This window comes from Emydura macquarii, unplaced genomic scaffold (genome assembly GCF_026122565.2).
Source record: "Emydura macquarii macquarii isolate MOO-44397 ecotype Brisbane River unplaced genomic scaffold, CSIRO-AGI_Emac_v2 contig_554, whole genome shotgun sequence".
Lineage (NCBI taxonomy): Eukaryota > Metazoa > Chordata > Testudines > Chelidae > Emydura > Emydura macquarii.
Genome location: NW_027130691.1, coordinates 10,209,452 through 10,226,484, shown reverse-complemented (window position 1 = coordinate 10,226,484; position 17,033 = coordinate 10,209,452). Strand labels below are relative to the sequence as shown.

The following is a 17,033-nucleotide window of genomic DNA, read 5'->3' as shown; positions in this document are numbered from 1 at the left end:
CCCCTCCCCACTTGCTTCTTTAATACCAGGCCATATGGTGGATGTTCTGCTGCCATTCTATCTTTCATTATAGTTATCGCCTGATCAGCTGGGGGTAAAAGTGGTATATTCAAAGACAAATCTCTATAAATATTTGGTGACAGGATGGTATATAAACTAGTTTCCAAGTCCATCACAGCTTCCCCTTCCCTCTTCCAAAAGACATTTCATCAATGTTGTGCCACATTTATGGGGGAGGGGCGGCACCAGGGCAGGCCCTGTTGCATCTTGTTCTTTGTGGTTTGTTTCTCAGAGTGAATTGAAACATATCAAACCAAGAGCAGGATCCTGGCCCCAGCGCTCAGGTTCCACTGCCTAAATGATGACCAAGTCTAGCCACTTCTGTTGCTTATTTTAAAAAAAAAAAAAAAAAAATCAGATCCCGATGCATTCTGGTACAATAGTGATACAAAAATCTTGACCTGGTTTCTGCTCGTTTGGGCCCACATTCATTCCACTGCCTAAATGGAGAGCATGTTTAGCTGCTGCTACTGCACTTTAAAAATCTGGACCCTTATGTGCCTAAGTACAAAAGCACAATCAATAAATCAAACAAACAATAAAAAAAATAAAAATCTGGCTCCCAGCACACCAAGAAGCAGCACCTATGTCCCATTTTGAAGGTGCGATTACTGAGTCAAGACCAAAATTTGGCAGGACCCAGATTCTGATGGGAGTTTTTGTCCTGCTGTTAGTTCAGGTGTTGGATTTCATGCCGGGGGGCCTCAGAGTCTGAATTTTTAAGGTGAAGTCACTGGGCTGAACATGTGTCTCTACTTAAGCAGCAGAACTCAAACAAGTGGAGTCCAAAGGTGGCAGGATCCAATTGCCAAACCTGAGGGTTTTTTGCGGTGCTGCTGCTGCTGCTGCAACAGACTAGCTCCGCGTTTGAGTCTGTTTGGTACGACGGGAGCAGCTAGCCGCGTTATGCATTCAAGCAACACAATTTTGTGTGGGCTAGGGCCAAACCCTGGCAGGATCCAACTTTGCCTTTGTCTCTGCACCCTAAAGTTCAAAACCTGCAAGGTTGCATGGGGTGGAAAGGGGAAGCGATTTACCTCTGTGTCCTGCAGGGGATGAGGTGATACACAGCTCCGCTCCGCTCCCCGTGGGGCCAGCCCCCCTGCGATGCCCCAGGAGTGTCCCGGCTCAGTGACTGCCGGAGGGGGGTGTCTACTCTGGCTTCGCTCCGCCCCCCCGGCTCTGTAATTGTCTGGGTACCACGAGGGTGGGCTCGGCCAGCTCCGCCCCGCGCACGTGGATTGGTGGGTCTGCCTGTCTGGTTGCAGGCTGGGCTCTCTGCCTTTAAATGCTTAGTGATGGTTCCTCCTCTTGTGTTACTGCGCGAAACCTACTGGCTGGAAGAAATACAATGGGCTTGGCGGGTCGGGACCAGAGGAGGCGGCGAAGCTGGGAGCCGGGGGCCGGGCGCATGCTGAGCGCTGCTCAACTTCTGCTGCAAGCTCCAAGTCTCCAGTTCCCCCGCAGCCGCCGCTGCTCCCAGCATCCCCGAGAGCATTAACCATGTAGAGCCTCCTCCAGGTTGGACAAGTGTGTGAGAGCAGGGAGCGAGCGGTACCGCACCGCTTGCCCCTCTCTGCCTGGCCGGCCGCCGGCTGACCAGCACCCGAAGGGAAACTTTCGTACAGCGCCGTGAGCGAACCGGCCGGGCTGTGGGGAGCTGCTCTGTGAACTAACGCCCGGGGCGGGAGGCTGTTTTTCCCCTCCTGCTAATGACATTAGCGGGAGGGGGAGTGTGTGCCTTCACCCCACGAGCACCCCGCGCTGGCGGGGGAGAGCGTTTGCCCAGGGATTCCGGTGCTGGGGTTTTGGTTTCGATCTGGGGGGTGGTTTTACTTCTCAGACGAGCGGGGCTCAGGACTGAAGATCTAATTGACTGGGCAGAGTTTTGTGTGTATTTAGTGCAGGGCGGGGGGGGATGTTTGTGTATTTGTTGTAATAGCCTCAGCTGTTCTGGAGGAAAGGGGGAACTGAGGCGAAGGAGCGTTTAAAAAAGGAAACTACAGACCCATTTCATCTCTGCGCTCTCCAGATGACCGTTTCTGAGAATGCAGCCTCTCCAGCTGATTGGTTTATGCTTTGATTACAAAGTGTGTGAAATAGAGCTCTAAGTTCCCTGCAGACCCAAGGATGTGCACTTCTGGGGTTAGCAATATGTGGCAGCTCCTGTCACCACTCCTCTTCAGTCTGGCAGCAGTTTTTTCCAAAGGTAAGGAGCAATTTCTTTCTTCCTTTCTTTGAATACAGCAGCCTCCCAGGGTGTCTTGGATATTGTCTTCTTCTCTACGATTTATAGCTGAAATGGTTTCGAGGGATCTTGTGTTAGGCAAACACAAAAAGACGCTCTGAAGAGAAATCATGTCAAAGCCAACCTAAAACAATCCCCATCCTTTCAGATCTACATTTGTGACATGCCCACTATATCTGTGTTCATGTATATGACTTTGGTGGATGTGGACCTGATGTGGACTACAAACGTTTTTAGTTAGCTGGGTTTTTCCTAGCTTTATGTCTCATATAATAATTCAGATGAAAGCCCAGTATCTAGGCTGATAGTTAGTATCATGTGCTTTAATAAAAGACTAACATACCATCCCTCCAACAGAAATGTGTTGGTTAAAATTTCCAGGAGATGTTTGTTGTTCTGAGTTCTCATATCAGTGGGTTTTAGAATTTCAGTATGTTGAATTGAGTTTGAAGTAATGATGTCAAAACATTCAAACGCCTCAGCAAGTGACATCTCTCGGTGTTGCCCTGGAATAAAGTTTCAGAAAGGTTTACAAGGCCAAGATACATACCGTCTCACCTACATACCTTTACTTGCAATCAAAAATTCTCTTTTTGCTCTTAAACTTCTGATGCTTGGTTTCAGCCCATAGATCAATTTATTTTTTCAATGCGTGCAGAAAATCTTTTAATTCATTCTTGAGTTATCAAAGTAGGGGAAAAATACATTTTTTGCTAGGAAGATATTAAGGATTTGTTTTGTTTGAATAGCTCGAAACTGGCTTGAATGTTACAGCTTTAGTTTACAGACTGCTAGTCCTCAGTGAGGAACAGTGGCCATATGAGTTTGATTTATATCTTTAATTTCTCTGTAAAAATATTTTAAAATGAGTTTTATCTATGTGCAGTGAAGTATTTTTTAAAAAGGTTTTTGTTACATAATTGCCAATGGTACTTCAAAATTGCAGCACTATTGTAGTGCAGTTGTATAGTTCCAGACTTAATATTTTATGTGTATCTAAGGATTGGATGAGTTTAAAACCTATTGACTGGAAAACAAAATTGTGCACAGACCACAGTTCTGTATTCCTATGGTTCCACAGGTAGGGGTTTTCCTTTTTCCTCTTCTGTCTTTGGAACAAATTTAAGAGCTCCCAAAACAACCCAAAGTAAATTAAATTCAAAACCCTTTATGAGTGCAACGTTAAAGCTGCAAATGAAAACACACTAAAATCAGGAAATAGAAAGATTATGATTTTTGCTGTAAGATTACTTCATTCACATTACAGATCTGTAGCTTTTGATCACTAGTTAGGCTGCTAAATATGTATTTTACTATAAGTCATATCTGTATTTTGCATCCATAAACACTGCAGTGAGAGTATTAACTTTTTCATTTCCTGTTTTTGGTGTGTCTCAATTTGGAATCTTTAACACTGAACTAACAGAGGCTTAGCATTTGTTTGAAATTTACTGCAACCTTGAAATAAAAGTGGTATTTGAGACCTACAGAATTTATTTGCTCGAAATTAATGGTTTGCTGGTTGGATTAGAAATTATAATATACAACTGATATTTTATTTTTAAATATTAACCCCTATCTCCTTTTGAAAGATAAATCTGGGCAGAAAATTGGACTTGGTAAGCTGATTTTTTTTTGGTAAGAATATACTAATGCAGAAACTACAAACTGAGGTTTCTCATGCAAACTGTGAAATCTCATTAAGTCTAGTACCTTTTGAATTACATACACATGATCCTATTAATAGTTCTTCTAGAATCACTGGTATCACTTATTTTGCATTTTAGAGTTAACATACTGTTGCATGGCTGATGGGTCTCTGTACTGTGTTGTGATTTAATAGACTATTCCAAGTACATAGCTATTTTCATATCTGGTAACAGACTCAGATCTTATTATTGTAGCTTAGAAAAATCAGAAAGACCAGAGGTTTCTAGAGACTTAAGACACCTTGCAAAAGGTTGATCTCCCTAACAGAAGAAAACTGAAAAAAAAAATCAGTCTTGATTATTGCTACAGGGCATAATTCTTTGTTTGATTCCTTGTTGTTTCTAATGGAAATGCTGTTTCATTTATGACATTATGGCAAAGTTTTAGTAAGAGAGACACATTTTTTTTACCATGCAATAGCAATCAGTTGCCTATTGTGTATAGGTCTGTTGCTGATTACTTTGAACCATGGCAACACAGCCAGTCCTTACTACACATGTTTTCAAGACTTGAAAAGCACTATTTATGGTTTTACTTTGCTTTTATCCTGTGAAGGGGGAAATTAGTTCAAGCCCAAGAGGCGAAATGTTGTAATGTTTTCTGTAATGAGTTCAGCATTCTCAGCAGAACTACTTGTGAATGATGATGTGAGATGTGTATTTAAATATTACAGTGTGTGGCTGTACAATGCCAGTTAATACTACAGTCCCAAATCCTGCTCCCAGTCGGTTATTTTTGCCATTGATATCAACGGGAGCAGAATCCGGCCCCTACTACAGAAAACGTCTTCAGAGGTTTTCAGTAGTAAAATTCTGAATGTGTTGTAACCAAAAATAAACAGGCTCAACATTTTGTCCATGTTTTTAATGCTGAACAGCTTCTTTTTTTAAAGGACAAAACTCTCATTTGTTTCAATAGGGTTAGGATCGGGCCTTTGATATCTACTCTAACCCCAAATACCTCTTGAGGGCCCAGTGTTGCAATGAGCTGAAGATCACTTAAGAAGTGCTGAGCTGAGGGGTGTTATGCATGTTGCATATTTGGCTGATAAAATCCTCTGTCAAATGTTGGAGATCCTTCACTTTAAACAATACCCCCCCCTCCATTTTATGTTGTTGCATAGATAGGGATTTTATATATATCTCTGGTATCTCATTAAATATGCCCTTTATTAGTCCTTACTTACACTCTTTAAGTCTTAAAACACAAGTACACTTTCACAATTATACAAAAAACAAGGTTCACAATATCGCAGCTGGGGTCTTACTTCACTTCCGTTAGTTCTTATTTCTCACTGACTGACTGGCAACACCCTGGCCCTTATATGCCCAGAAGAGCATGGCTGACAATATTCTAGGAGGTCTGAAGAAAATGTAGTTCCACAAGTACCCGGCTTTCATCCACCTACCCCATTGCTGACTATGCCTTTGGATATGTATGTGTTGCCTCCTATATATGTTGCCAATATTTGCTGTATTATTTCTACCAACTGCATTTGAGGAAGTGGGCTGAAGTCCACGAAAGCTTATGCCTGCTGAAATTAAATTTGTTAGTCTTTAAAGTGCTACAGAACTTTCGTTGTTTTTCCTATATCCAGACTAACATGGCTACCCCTCTGTAGTTCCACAAGATTCTGCTAAGGTCCAGAACATTCTAGGGGGTTAGTGAAAAATGAATCCACATACGAAATACCTGAAACATTTTACTTCAAACATTCTATTTTCCCTGTTGTTGCTAACAACAAAAACAACACCCCAAGCTCGGTGTCCCCTAAATCCAGCACCCCAGGTGGTCACCTGCCCCTAAATCCAGCCCTGAGTGGTGGACGGGTTAGACAGGATTACTTTCCTAAAGATGTTCCCCACAGATTTGAGATATGGGAATTCCACTAGCAGTGATGCCAATCTCCTAATATAGGAAAGAAAGAAGAATCTCCCAGGAAACAAAAACAATACCGTTTGATTGGACCTGCCTGTTTTAGATATAAATATCTGATAGAAGCAGATGGCTAGTTAGATATAACAAATGCTCTACTGTTTTGTTTTATATTATTAATGTTGTGTTTTACTTTTCTTTGAACCCTCACAATCGTTCAGTTACATCACATAACGGGATTCACGTACACGTAGGGCCAAACTGTCTCCTTGACTACAGCTGCTCAACTTCATTGACTTCAATGGGGTTACACTGATATCAGAATATAGCCTATTTCCCATAAGAAATACCCGGTTACTACAATTAGAGTCTGTATGAGAGGTGGGTCTTAGTTGTACAAGAAGTTTTATGTGCCTTGGCACTCACTCCTGCATCTGTTGGTTTCAGTGGGAGCAATGAATGCACAAAGAATACAGGATCCAGCTCTTTTTGCTTATGTTTCTTTTATATTCCTGTCTTCCACCAAGTTCTGAGCATTTCTGAAAGAGCTCCATGTGCATATTTCCGAGCGATGTCAATGGGCACTCTGAGAATAGGGAATGGTATTGTGAATAAGAATATTGAAAATGGAAATATAAAGTGTGTGCCGGTGTGTTTCACAACAACTTCTTTTGGATCATTATTCTGAAATTATTACAGGATTTTTTAATTGGTGAGGGATAATCATTCTGTATTTGCTAGTTGTGGTTGTAATTAAATACTCTTGAGTTTGATTTAAAAATAACATTTTACTTTCTTTAACTCTTTCTGGTATCTCCCGACAGGAGAACAGGGTTGAATTTCACGGTTAGTAGGTCAACATTTGACGATCCGTGATTTGTTTTGGTAACAGAAGCTTGTTTGTTTTGATACGGAAACAAATATTCTTACTGTTAATGTCACAGTAGTAATAACACTTTTGGGAGTGAATTGTCAAAATGGATCTGTTGACTTAGCTGCATAACTTTAAATTGGTATTTATGGCTACATTACCATATGTTGAAAAGAGTCCTCCCCCCTCCACTTGTGTGTGTGTGTGTGTGTGCGTGTGTTGAGAGAGATAGAGCTTGTGGAATGACTCAGCAGAAACAAAGTACAGATGCAATCAGGAATGTTTTTTCCTTAAGCACTGCTATCTGTAGTCAGAAATCAACCCCCCCACTCCCCCCCCCCCCCAAAAAAAAAAAAAAAAAAAAAAAGGAGGTAACCGCAACATGCCCCACTGAGGTTCAAGACAGTTTGGCGAAAAGCATTCTCTCACTATCCCAGCTGCAGCTGATGTATAGTCCTATGGGATGTTATGCCAGGGTAGGAGTAGTAAGGTGAACCCCTTGGTCATTGCAGCCTGATGTGAAGTGCGTCTAGGAGAAGCCCTGTGCTGCTGTTTTTCTTCTCAGCATGAACAAAACAAAAAATAATAAATTCAGATGAAACTAAATAGTTCTACAGCAATTCTGGTGTTTTATTTGCCAGCCACAATACTCACTTAATGCAATTTGGTTTCTAATATTTCCCTGTAATGTTCTCATTTTTACCTTGGCTTTTTCTTTTATTAGTTCTATGGGACCGGCAGGCTCTGACACCAACCAATGTTTTAGATATTAATAAAAGCAGCTTTATTCAATAAAGATCATTTTTATTTAATAAAAGAGAGAATCAAAAGATAATCTGATTTTTTTTTCATGCTGCATTCACATTAAATCAACCTCCTGAGATTGTCGTAGATGCCAGGTCTGGTGGCAGTCTATCACTTGGTCCTAGGATACATAAACACGACTGCAGACAGATTGATTGCAGAGAGACTGAAGAGGCAGCTGAAATTCATCACAGGTTTCGTTTATGAAGTGTTACATTAAATTACTTGATTTTTCATCATTCTGCATAATATCTCTTGCTGCATTATTAATAGTAATTCAAAATTAAATGGATTTTAAGTAGTTTGGTGACACTTAACTGCCACTAATTATCATGAGCAGGGTTAAAAATTACGTATTTGAGGAAGCCAACCTATTTTTTTTTCTCTAAGAAAAAGTAGATAAGCAGCAGAATAAGAAGGTTCATTTCTTTATATATTCTCATTTTCGTCCTTTACTGAGTGAATTTAATTCTGATGAAAGATGCTAGTCTGACAAACCCCAGGCGGTTGATGGATTGGTAGTCCATCTCTCTTCATCCTTCCCACCAGTTCTAAGAGTAAAGAGGGCAGCTCTATCTCCATACATACAATGGGCCTGATCCAAAGCCCTTTGAAGTTAATGCCAAGACTCCTTCAGTAGCTTTTGACTCAGAACTTCATTCCTTGGCCTCCTGGCTGAGACTTCCAACAAAAGTGTCAGCCAGTGCCAATTTTCATAGTGTTTCCAGTGGTGCAGACACCTGGGAACTGACCCGACACCAGTCAAGTGTCATTTCGTATACAGGCCACGGAAGAGTAGTCAGAGGCTAGGTGAGGAGTGATCTCCATCAGTTTGCCGTGCTGTATTAGAGGGGGGAAGTTTGATGATGATGATATATTATATCATACGTAGATCAGTGAAGGAGTGTTATTATTGAGCCTTCTCAGTTTGCTGTATTACAGTCTTTAAAAGCATGCAAAGGAAACTATATTTAAAACTGGCCCATGTGGACTCTCAGCTGTGAATTGACAGTGGAAAGTTGCAGGGTGGTACAGGCTCTGCAAGAAGAGCAAGATACCAAACCAGCTTTGTGTAAGATGGGTGCTCAGCACAGTGGGAATGATGGTTAGAGAGCCAAGCAGAGACAGGGAAAGGAAACCAGCACTCTCTATACAACCCCAGTGCATGCTAGAAAGGAGTGCAAGGAAAAGTGTCCTATCTAGTCCAAGCGGCTGTAATGTATGCCTTTTGATCTGTATGCTGTCAAGGTAGGAAGACAATTGGGCAGGCAGCGTGCAGGCCACTGGCTGAGAAATGAAGCAGAAATCCAGATAATCACACAGATGAGGCCTCATGTCCATTGTATGCCAAACAAATCCTTTGAATCAGCGAGTTCAGTCTTGCCTAGTGCTAACTGATGGCAGCGCTACTCTCTGTGGTGTTAATATCCCTATTTTTCTTTTTATTTAGATTTATAAAGCACCTACCCACTGCTGTAGGTACAGTAGTAATTTATAAAAGGCAAATGCACAAGAAAAATCCCAAGTTACAATTAAATAGAAATAAATTGCACAGCGAGTAGTTTCAATAGTAATCATCCAAGAATAAACAACAATCATAAAACAATAGCAGTAATGTCATTCAGCTTTCAGCCAGCCCAATTATCAGAGGTCCTGGGTTGGTGGGGGACACTGATCTCCATACACAGCTGGGGTTGGTGCGTAATTCCATTGGTCTTCGCTGCAGACTAATGACAGTGATTTGGATGTATTTGTAGAGCCCAGCAGCCCGTAAATGAGATCTCTGTATTTATCCTTTTAAGTTCTGCGTCTCTGCTCTTACTGTAATAAGAGTCTTGCTTGGTTTACTTTAATTAGATAGTACATATTGGTTAGTTAGTTTTTGTTGTGTACAGCAGGGACAAATATGGGTGTAAAATCATGTGGAAAAAGTAAAAAGTACTTTTGAATAGGGTTGTAATAAACTGTGTGTGTGTGTGTGTTTGTGCACGTGTGCACAACATTGCCCTCTGCTAGATGAAATCAGAACTGTGCTTCTGCAGGTCAGCCCTTATATATGTAAGCGGGGGAATGGTCCTGCTATTGTGGGGAACTTTCCTGGCTCATACGCTACCCCAGTGCAGTTAGCAAGCAAAAGGAGTCCTTGCTCCCACTCCCTTTATCCAGAGGCCTACCTGACTGCGAGGGCTCCCCTCCTGTGTGGCGGAGTCCCCGTAACCGCGACAAGGCTGGGCCCAGGATTCATGGGAGACTCGACCCCCAATCTTGTTGTGGTCACTTAGGGCAGGGGCTTGGCTGCCCCCCTCCGGGATACAAACTCTGCACTGGGTGCTTCCCTGACCCACTGATCACTGCACACAGTGCAAAGCAGATACAATTTATTAAATAACAATCAATTAAAAAAATAAAGAAAAGAGGAGAAATGTTAAAGGAGAACACCTAAGGCTGCCCCCTGACCCGGGGGCACCACACCCAGCGTCTCTGGGATGTAAGGGACGTTCACAGCCTGTTTCTCACACATCGCAGGCCCATTGCCTGGCTGCGCTGCAGGGATGCAGAGTCAGGCACGTGCTCTGGCAGTGGCCACACGCCCCCTGGCTCTAGGGGACAGGGCCCTTCCCTCCAGTCTCTGCCTCCCCAGTGGCTGCGTCATGATTCCCTCCAAGGCCTCTTGGCTGGTGGCATGTCCCTGCAGCTGGGCCCTGTCCAGGGTCCCTCTCGCCCTCCCCGGGCGCTCTGCTTCAGTGCGGCTCAGCTCTGCTCAGCTCTGCTCTCTGGGATGCTTCTCGGGCCCCTCTGGTTCTGCTGCTGTGGGTCAGCTCAGCTCGGCTCTCTGAGCTTCTTCTCTGGCTTCCACACCCAGCCCCAGCTCTGCTGTGCTCAGCTTGGCTCTCTGAGCTTCTTCTCTGGCTTCCACACCCAGCCCCAGCTCCGCTGTGCTCAGCTTGGCTCTCTGAGCTTCTTCTCTGGCTTCCACACCCAGCCCCAGCCTCAGCTCTGCTCAGCTCGACTCCCTGGCTGCTCCTCTGGTTCTGTTGCTGTGGCCCTGCTCAGCTCAGCTCCCTGGGCTTCTTTTCTCATCTCCCAGCTGCTGGCTGCTCTGTCCTTAGCTCGGCCCGCTCTCCCCAAGCAGGCACAGGCAGGCAGCTGCTGCTCACAAGGAGGATGAGACCCCCCCCCCTCCGGGCTCCGTCATTGACCTGCCCACCCTGTCATCAGGCTGACCTGAGTTGGCCTCTCCCCACTGGCCCTGGGGGCTGTGCCTGTTTCAGGGTCTTGCTTCCTCAAGAGATACCAACCAGAAAAAGACCCACTACATTTCAGTAAGGGGCTAATAGACCCCTTACATATAACTAACCATTCGTGGAGAGTCCCCTCTAGCTTATCAAGTTAAAACACAGAGTCTATAGAGAGAACCCATAAACATTATGTTGTTGTGGTAAAAAACCACAGGATCATCCTGCAGTCTCTACTCAGGAAAAACTTCCATTTGACTTGGAGTTGCAGGTCTGAGCTTTTAATTTGCTATTTTGGCCACAGAAATGTTTTGTCACAGAAGGTTTTTTTATCCCAACATATGCTTGAAAAAAATACATTTAAAAATAAAATAAAATGGAGAATTGTAGTATATCATCATGGGCTATGTGTTGTAAGCCACTTGTGAGCAAATGCGCAGCTGTTAGTGTTTTCTGTTGTAACAAATCTATGGGAATTTCTCATCCCTTTTTATCCCCCTGAGATCACAATGACATTTACAGCAACAACAGAACTAGAGCCTCCTCCAGCTTCAGAAGTTCAGGCCCTTACCGCTTGAACTGAAGAAGAATCTCCTTACATGGTTAGCAATAAAAGACCTATGACACAAAGGTGAGCAATTCTCATTCTATCCAGCAGAAAGCAGTGGTGCATATTCCCAACAGCCACCTTATAATTATAACAATACTTCATGACTCTGTTTTTAAAAAAAAAAAAAAAAAAAGAGTGGTAGATGTGGAGAAGAGGAAAAGACATCTACAGTTTTAACTGCAGTGTGTCCAGGATCATTTTAGTTTTATGGGATTTTAGACCCCACCCTTTAGCAGCACCTTATTGGTTACCTCGGAGCAAATATTCTGCCATGTTAAGCCTGCGTAGAGCATCAGGCTCATATATTGACATTAGAATAAAACATCCTAGCGTAAATAGAGGAGAATAGTGACACATGGACACACACAAAAGGAGTGTTTCAGAAGGCACTAACACTGTGTCAGTGGGCCCACATTATAGACAAATGCACATGGCTCTGGGTTGTGACTAACTAGACTTTCATTACCTGTAGGCTCTGCCTCCAGTTCTGATCCATGGCTGTTCACAGTCTGACTATGGGTAGGAATTAGAGAGAAGAATGGCTTTGTGGCTAAAAACAGGACTCAGGGTATGTGTGATTAGGGTCTACTCCTAGCTCCACTGTTGAAAATCCAGGTCCTGGCTTTCTTACCCCAGGCACCCAAAATTAGTGGATGCTTTTGAAAATTTGGTCTTAGCTTCTTGGAAAGGCAGTTTCTATGTCAATGAGAAGGGTGAATTATACTTCTCCAGCTCCCAGAGGCATGCTGAGAGTTAATATATGTGAAGAGGTTTCCCACACATTTGAAGATGTTCCCCTGGGGCACGAATGCAGATCACATCTTGTTTGCCAGGGCCTCAACCAGTTACGGTTCTGTTACTCTGGGTAGTTTGCCCACATCTTGGGGCAAGCACTTGTAAGGGCTCCTGACTTTAGCTGTGTCCTGCTCTCTCCTTTGTGCTTCACTGTGTCGCCTGGAGCAGTTGTCTGTTACGAGTTGATTTCCTGCATACTGAACGCTCGGTCGCAGTAGGATTCTGTTACGTACTTCTGACTCTTTGACACCATCTGCCCACTAAAGTAATCTAATGGGTTTCCACTGAGCCAGGCTGTACTACATCCCAAAGAGTCTGCTCCAGATTAAAACCTCTATACATGAACATTTGCTTCTCAGTTTTATAGAAGGCAAACTGTATTGTCTGATATTTTAGATGGGGAAATGTCTCTCCTTAATATATATTAAACTAAGCAAATATGAATAGCTTAGAATGGCTCTTTAATAATAATATTTTGCAGATATATCTATTTTTATTAAAGTATTACAAAGACATTTACAAAAATGAATTAATTGCCACACTTCTGCGAGGCAGGTAATTATTTCGTCAGTTTTACAGATGGGGACACTACAGTACAGAGCGGAGAACTGAAACACAGTGAGGCTAAAAGAAAGCGGAAGGGTTGTCCACTACAGAGTGTCCTGGGTTAAGAGTCTGGATGTCTGGGTTCTATTCCCAATCACTTCACCTTTCTGTGCCTCAATTTCCTTATCTGTAAAATAGGGAGAATGATACTTAATCATCTTTGTAAAATGCATGTTAATGTGCTATCTAAGGGTGAAATATATTATTATTTCCCAAGAATAGACAGCAAGCTTAAAGAGACAGTGTAGTTCATTGATAGGGCATGGGGCTGGGACTCAGGAGACCGAGGTTCTGTTCCTGGCAGTGTCCATTTCCTTCTCACTGTCTCTCTGCCTTGTCTACTTACTCCTTGCTCCAAACAGCTTACAGTCTATCTCTTCCTTTGTGTTTATACTGTATCTTGTCCAGTGGTGCTCTGATCTCAGTTGAGGCCTCTAGACACTATTGCAATACAAATAATTAGTAACAACAGCAGTGCTAGAAATCAGAACATAGTATCCCGACTTGTGGCTCCCTGCACTGACCACTGGACCACGTTAACGACACAGAGGTCTGTGGGCACTGTACCTAAGGGGAAAAAAGGGTCAATATAAAGATGTAATAAAGAGTAACAAAGTGATTTGAAAGATTCTAAGAGCTTAGCTAACAGCCCCCCCAGCAGTGTACTGTCATGAACCATCTAAATAGTAACCCTAACAGTGAAAAGAAAACATAGTTGCTTAAAAAATAGATATGTTTATAAAGGAGCCTTTATTTTTCTCCCTGTGATAATCCATGTTACTGAACTATTAAAGAAACCCACTTAATTTTGAATGTTTCTATTAATAATAGAACAGATCTTTTACATGAGAGATTGGCTTTATGCAGACAGCAAAGTTTTATGAACTGCTTTGCTCCCTTTCTATTCCTTCAAATGACTGTTTGTTTGTTTTTTTAAAGCTTGTACATGTCAGTCAAGAGAGACAAGTGGTTCAGTAGTGGCATTAAGGGGGTCTTGCTTTTAAAAAAAATATTCCTGCCTTTTTGAGCTGGACACTAAGAAATTGAAGCACTCAAAATTAGTAGACACTTTCGAACATTTAAGCCCAAATGAGTTGAGTTGCCCAGGGTCACCCAACAGTCCTTGTATTCTGTCCAGTGGACTACACTGCCTCCTATGCAGCCAGGCTATGCAATGCTGGACCTGTTTCATGGAAGGTATTTATGCAAGAAGTCACTACAGGTATTTATGCCTCTGTCAACAACTGCCTCTTTACTGGAGAAAAAACACTGTTCTTGTGTGCCCGAAGCACAATCTTCCATGCTACTGCAGTATTTCATGGAAATAGACCAGTGGGATAGGGAGACCTTTCCACTGGCTTCTGAGACTCTTTAGCAGATGGAACACTCCGCAATGCATTCTCTCCCAAATGTGCACACCTGGCACTCTTTAGCTTTACCCCCTTTTTGTTCATAGAGCCATTTGGTGTCTTCACCCTCTGGAAAGCGCACGTGACAGTTTTGTTTGTGGGATCACTGGAAATATTCCTTCTCTGCAGGATGAGCAGCAGCCTGTCCATTCAGCATTTTGGAAGCAACAATCAACATCCAAGCTTTCCCTGGTGGAGTCCTGAAATCCCATGCAACTTTACTTATTTTCGGCTTTTGTTACAAACATACATACAAGACTAGTTTACTCAAAGATTTGTGAACCATGTCAGCAAAACTGCACCCAGCTTTCAAGACTCCCTGGTTTATGGTTTTGTATTGAAATCGTGAAATTTGTGGGCATCACCAGCTCTGAATTAAATCTATCATCTTTTTTAAGATCCAGAAGTGAATTGAGATTTGAAGAGTACAAGCCCAGGTTAGAGCAAACCCAAAGCAAATATTTCTATGCAAAACCATCCTCTGAAGTGGAATCCTCTGTTTGCCAGAAGCTGGGAATGGGTGACAGGGGATGGATCACTTGATGATTGCCTGTTTTGTTCATCCCTTCTGAAGCGCTTGGCATTGACCACTGTCGGAAGACAACATACTCGGCTAGCTGGACCATTGGTCTGACCCAGTATGGCTGTTCTTATGTTCTTAACTCCTGAGAAACTAAATAGCTGTATTTTGTAAGTTCTAGACAATAGCCTGATGTTGTGACTGGTGAGTCTGAGCCGGTCCTTTTTTTTTTTTTTTTTTTTTTTTAAATTTATGTCTCATTTGTGTAATGGACAAGATGCTAAATAAGGTTTATGCCTAGAGTCCGTGCTGCCTAAATCTCCAATTATTGCTGTTGTTGTGAGTTCCCCCCCTCTGTCCTGAGATTATTCCTGCTGTTTCTGAAAAGCCAGCCTAAATTTCTACTCTTACAGAAGTTTAAAAAAAATAATACATGAGTGAGCTGCCTCTTTTCTTACCTTTTATTTATACCTTTTATTTGAGTAGTAACAAATCAGAGTTATGGTGCAATGACGACTGTGGAAACATCTGTTTGTTTGATTTTCTTCCTAGTGGCATATAGTCATACTTTCCCTTCTATCAATCCCAACCAGAATAATGCATCTGCTTTGAGATATCTATATATCAGGGCCCAGGAAAGAGAGAAACCAGTATAGGTGCAGAATACCTATAGAGAGGACGTTTGTGATGATATTATATTTTATTATTACTTCTAATTAATACAATGAAATTGTAGTCACATTTCCCATTGATAAACATGCCCAGATAATACTAAAGAATTGCCCACAGATGGATTCACCTCAACTTACTCCCTTCTTAATTGCTTTAGAAAAGAAGGAGGCAAGATGATCTTTACAGTTTATCAGAATGTTAATATATCTTGGCTGTTGTGGACCAGGCTGGGGAGTGAGTTTCAAAACCGAGGACTTCTTTCAGAGAACAAATTGTCAGCAGCTCCCTTTCAATGGAGAGAACTCCAGCTCAAGCACTTCTGCTGATCTCAACTGTCTCAGTAGGTCAGAGAGAAAGAGGGTATCTTGGGTAACCAGGTTCAAATCAACACCTTGACTTCTACTTGGAAACTTATTGAGAGCCAGTGCAGATCATGGAGCAAAGAAAACTCCAACAAAAATACTACAGCTATGTTCCAAAATGTGACTGGGTACAATAACATTCATACAGTGTTTGGGGCCAATACGGTAGAACGTGATAGTGTGTCATTTCTTCTAATGAATAAATTGCTGAGTGTGTAATTTCAAAGTGCCTTGATACACTTTTCAACCTGAACAGATGAGTTGAAAATTAGCTGTTTTGTATATTTTAAATTACAATTAGTGTTTCTGAGCCAGCTAGCCATCTTGCTTAATGAAAACAAACAGGACCAAATTTGTGATCATATGTGGATCCTGGGTTAAACCTTCCATCTTGTGGTAGTCCTGCTTTACAAACATCTCAGTACGTAATATCTCAACAGAATGCTTAACGTTTAAATATCAGATTTCTATTAAAACTGGATAAAAGTGGTTGCTTCGGCGCTTGCTTGTCACAAATAGTGTAAAAATAAAAAGGGTCAAGATGGCCAGAAAACTAGTAATAGGCTCAAAACTGCTAAGTCCATTTGCCAATGTGCTCATTGAAAGATGTGCTTCTGGTCTTTTTAAACATTTAGACTGCTTGGCTGATCTGAGTGGGTGAGGTTTTCTTTTAAAGTGTCTAGTAGGAGTAAAAGTTTGATAAGTTAAGGATGTCTTTAGAAAAAGCTAATATAACCTATTCTAGTCACACCAGGAAAATAGGGAAAAGTAATCTGGTAGAATGCAATGTAAATGCTTAACTGGAAGCAGAAAGATAGTGTGAGGATGTGAAGGTTCTATCTAATGATGTGTGTTGCAGTTTATGAACATGGTGCTAGAAGTTATTATCCACCACCCTCCCAGAACAATATGGGTAGAAGGATTTTGGCTCTTAATTAATCTTGTGAACTGACCTATTAATGCCACAAAGCAGCACAAACATTTGGCTCCTATGTTGTATTTCACCCATTCATAGAGAGTTGAATTGTTTTATATTTTGAGAGACAGAACGTTGCCTGGTGTTTTTACAGTGTTCTTTATCTCTGAGGGCTGTGTTCAAGTTACCTACTAAAGACCATTGTGTGCATGCAGTGAGGTATTTTTTTAATCTTTGGGGGTTTGGAATTTGAAAATCTGAGATGCCTCTTGCTCTTTCAAGGAAACATATACTCTGTGGGTTGTGAGCAGATGATATTGTTTATCTGAGACCTCTGCC

At 42.1% G+C, this 17,033-nt stretch overlaps 1 protein-coding gene across 1 annotated transcript in view; it reads left to right on the top strand.

The window, feature by feature from the left end:
* Positions 1 to 2,055: 2,055 nt before the first annotated feature.
* TMEM132D (transmembrane protein 132D) overlaps positions 2,056 to 17,033 on the top strand; it is a 356,906-nt gene continuing 341,928 nt past the window's right edge. Inside the window, exon 1 of the mRNA XM_067539747.1 lies at positions 2,056 to 2,269. Within this exon, the coding sequence (XP_067395848.1) occupies positions 2,191 to 2,269 (79 nt within the window). The 5' untranslated portion in view covers positions 2,056 to 2,190. The remainder of the gene's footprint in view (positions 2,270 to 17,033) is intronic.